The 3319-nt window shown below is 34.1% G+C and overlaps 1 protein-coding gene across 1 annotated transcript; it reads left to right on the top strand.

Annotated features, from left to right (window-relative positions):
* The first annotated feature begins 673 nt into the window (after nucleotides 1–673).
* On the top strand, nucleotides 674–1060 carry LOC142858244 (large ribosomal subunit protein eL37). Its single transcript, XM_075987429.1, has one exon. The coding sequence runs from the start codon at nucleotides 710–712 to the stop codon at nucleotides 1001–1003; it is 294 nt and encodes a 97-aa protein (XP_075843544.1). The 5' UTR covers nucleotides 674–709; the 3' UTR covers nucleotides 1004–1060.
* Nucleotides 1061–3319: the final 2259 nt, after the last annotated feature.

Here is a 3319-nt window from a genome sequence, read left to right as displayed (position 1 = left end):
AAGAGTGGGGAAAAGAGAACTGTGATCAAATATATTTTATGAAAGAAATTTCAATAAAAAATGACCTCTGTGTTCCTGAATTCTTTATATTCACTTACTGAAGAAGTGTTCTTTCATCATGCTAGGGTTTTATTAACATATTATTTTGCTTTCAATACACTCACAATGTGGTGAGAGAAAAATATATGAACCTTTAAAGATGCAGTAGAGTGTAGACTCATAAAGGTGGAGAAATATTTCTACTTCGAATAGAAATACAAATTGTAGAAATTGGTGCTATTTTTATTAATCTATCAAAAATGGGTACTTTATGAATCAAAACAGATATGAAAGATGGTATGAATACAGGCAAAGACACAAATATGTTTATGGAATAGATGTGCTTTTGAAATAATGCTCTAAAAATTTTTATGATCAGAGCACAGAAAATTATAGAGATAATAAGCCTGTAGCCGTATCTGAAGCTTCAGGTGTAACAAAAGGAGGGAAGAGGGGTGTTCAAAGGCACAAATATGATCCCAATGTGAAAATAATTATGAATATGAAGAAGAACTTTGGCACATGAGTTTTGTAGTTTATAGTGTGAGACTAGCCATATAGGAAACATAAATAATACTCAAGAAGAATTGCAATATTTATTTTTTCTCATCTTAAAAGTTGTTTCAAGGCTTTCTCTTCTGGTCTCTTTGGCCTCGGCGGCAGAAGCAAGATGACGAAAGGAACGTCATCCTTCGGAAAGCGTCGCAACAAGACGCACACGTTGTGCCGCCGCTGTGGCTCTAAGGCCTACCACCTTCAGAAGTCTACCTGTGGCAAATGCGGCTACCCTGCCAAGCGCAAGAGAAAGTATAACTGGAGTGCCAAGGCTAAGAGACGAAACACTACCGGGACTGGGCGGATGAGGCATCTAAAAATTGTCTACCGAAGATTCAGGCATGGATTCCGTGAAGGGACAACCCCTAAACCCAAGAGGGCAGCTGTTGCAGCATCCAGTTCATCTTGAGGATTTCAATCTGTCATAAAATAAATGTTCTGGTTTCCAAAATTAAAAAAAAAAAAAGGTTGTTTCAAGTGATTTGCTTCCATCAAGAACTTAAAAAGTAGGAAACAACATCTTACATTATAGAGGAAACTAAAAATATTAAAGATTAAAACAAAAATATAATTTCAATGCTATATTAAATGATTATACCTGTACTCAAACTTATCTTCATTAACCTAATTAGGACAAATTACATTCAACACATGTTTTCCAATGAGATAAAAACGCTTCTTATTTCCAAAGCATAAAAATCCGTGCTTCAAATTTCAAACAATTCCTGGAAACCATTTTCTGCATCCCAGGGCTTGTGATAGCATATTTCCTGACCAAAAAAAGTATCATGATTTTTGGGGTAGTTGATTGGTAGGGCGGGTGAAAATGTTAGAAGAGTTAAACTTGATAGGCCTGTTCATTCATCTTTTGAAGTCTTGATTGAGCTAAATGTGGTTGGTTGTTGTCTTGTGAAAAATTCTGACCCTTCCTATGGACCAACAGCTGCTACAGGCATTGCTATTTTTTTTTTTTTGCATCCCATTGATTTACTGAGCACATTTCTCAGATGCAATTTCATCAGTCTTCAGAAAGCTGTAATAGATCCAAATGACAGTAAACCTGCACAGACCATGACCTCCATTTGGAAACAAGGTTAATTTGGGGGAGTGTTTTGGAGCTTCTTCTTGGCCCATCTACTTAGCTGATATTTGGATATTGTGCCATATAATCCACTTCTGGGAGAATTCCACAGTTAAATTTTACTTTTTCTTTGTTGTTATTTTAAAATTGTTTTTTTTTTGTTATATACATTAAGAGAAATATGTGTTAATTTGTAATGTCTAATAGGGGCACTGATTCCCCACTATAAGCTAACTCTGTCTTAACAGGTGCGTGTGTGTGTTCATGTGTGTGTCTTGTGTGTCATGTGTGTGTGTGTGTGTGTGTGTGTGTGTGTGTAATGTTCTACAGTATCAGGTTTCTATGATCTTTTCAAAAGGTCTTTAGGGTTGTTTACATCTCACTGAAATCCTTCCTCTACCATTCTTTCCTATTTTCTACTCAAATTTAATCATTGCTGTTTCACTTTGACCTTTGATGCTTTATGACATTGGGTTTAAGCTTCCTGCCATTGAAAATATGGCCTTAAACCTTATTACTTTTCTGATCATTATGAATGTTTTATATGCAACATATGTATCTGAAGATTCAAAGCTATCATACACAAATACCAGAAACCATCAGACTCTTGTCTTTCTCAGTTTGTTATCCCTTTCAGGATGATTGTTTCATACGTTTACCAGTGTATTTCAAGGTTTCATTTTACTTATCAAATAAGGATATTCCTTTGTAAATAAGTCACATTTTCATCATATATTTGTTCGTTGAGGGATATCCCAGTTGCTTCAATTTCTTGGCTATTGTAAATAAAACAGCTATGAATATTGAAGAATATTAGTATAATACTATTCAAAATCATTTAGATATATGTACAAGAGTAGTATAACTGAATCTTGTGATACATCAATTTATAAGTTTCTCAAGATTCAGTATACCTATTTTCATAGTGATTGCACTAGTTTGCCTTCAATCAATAATGAATACATATTCCACATATTCATTATAACATTTATTTTCATGGTTTTATATTAGCCATTCTAATTGAAGTAACATGAAATATTAAATGAGCTTTATATATATTTACATGTTACTAAGGATGTTTGAGATGAAACATATTTGATTAGTTATGTGAAAGCTTCTTAAACATATTTTAATTATACTCTATCCATCCCCAAACACTTTACAGATCCTGCTTTTTTTCTACATTTCAAATTTGTGTCATTTTTTAAAAATAAGGCTATCAATATATCTTATGCCGTCCAAATTTTCTTAGGTGTGTACCCTTCATCTAGAATATACACTCTTAAAAACAAATGACTACTTTTTTCCCAGCAGCAATCAGTTGATTATAGCTCTTTGATTATGAGTGAGCCTTGTTGGTAAACTCTTTTTTCTTCCCAGGACTTGGTCTGGCTTGGGCTTACATTGGTCTTGTGCATACCACCATAACCCCTGTGAGTTAGTATGTTTAATTGTGCTACTGTGTCAAAAGATACTGTTTTCCACTAGTCATACATTACTTCTGACTTTTATAGTCTTTCCAGTCTTTTCACAATGAGCCCTGATATGTGAGAGGAGTCACTGAAATATGTATGTTCTACCAATGTATTATTACTTCATAGTCTTCTATTTTGTTCTCCTTGGTCAATTGTGAGTCTCCATGAC

The sequence above is a fragment of the Microtus pennsylvanicus genome, chromosome 10 (assembly GCF_037038515.1).
Source record: "Microtus pennsylvanicus isolate mMicPen1 chromosome 10, mMicPen1.hap1, whole genome shotgun sequence".
Classification (NCBI taxonomy): domain Eukaryota; kingdom Metazoa; phylum Chordata; class Mammalia; order Rodentia; family Cricetidae; genus Microtus; species Microtus pennsylvanicus.
The sequence above is the reverse complement of the archived record's forward strand: the minus strand, read 5'-3'. Positions and strand labels throughout refer to the sequence as shown.

Coding starts and splice junctions, on each gene's coding strand:
- LOC142858244 (XM_075987429.1), top strand. CDS start 710: ATGACGAAAGGAACGTCATCCTTCGGAAAGCGTCGCAACAAGACGCAC.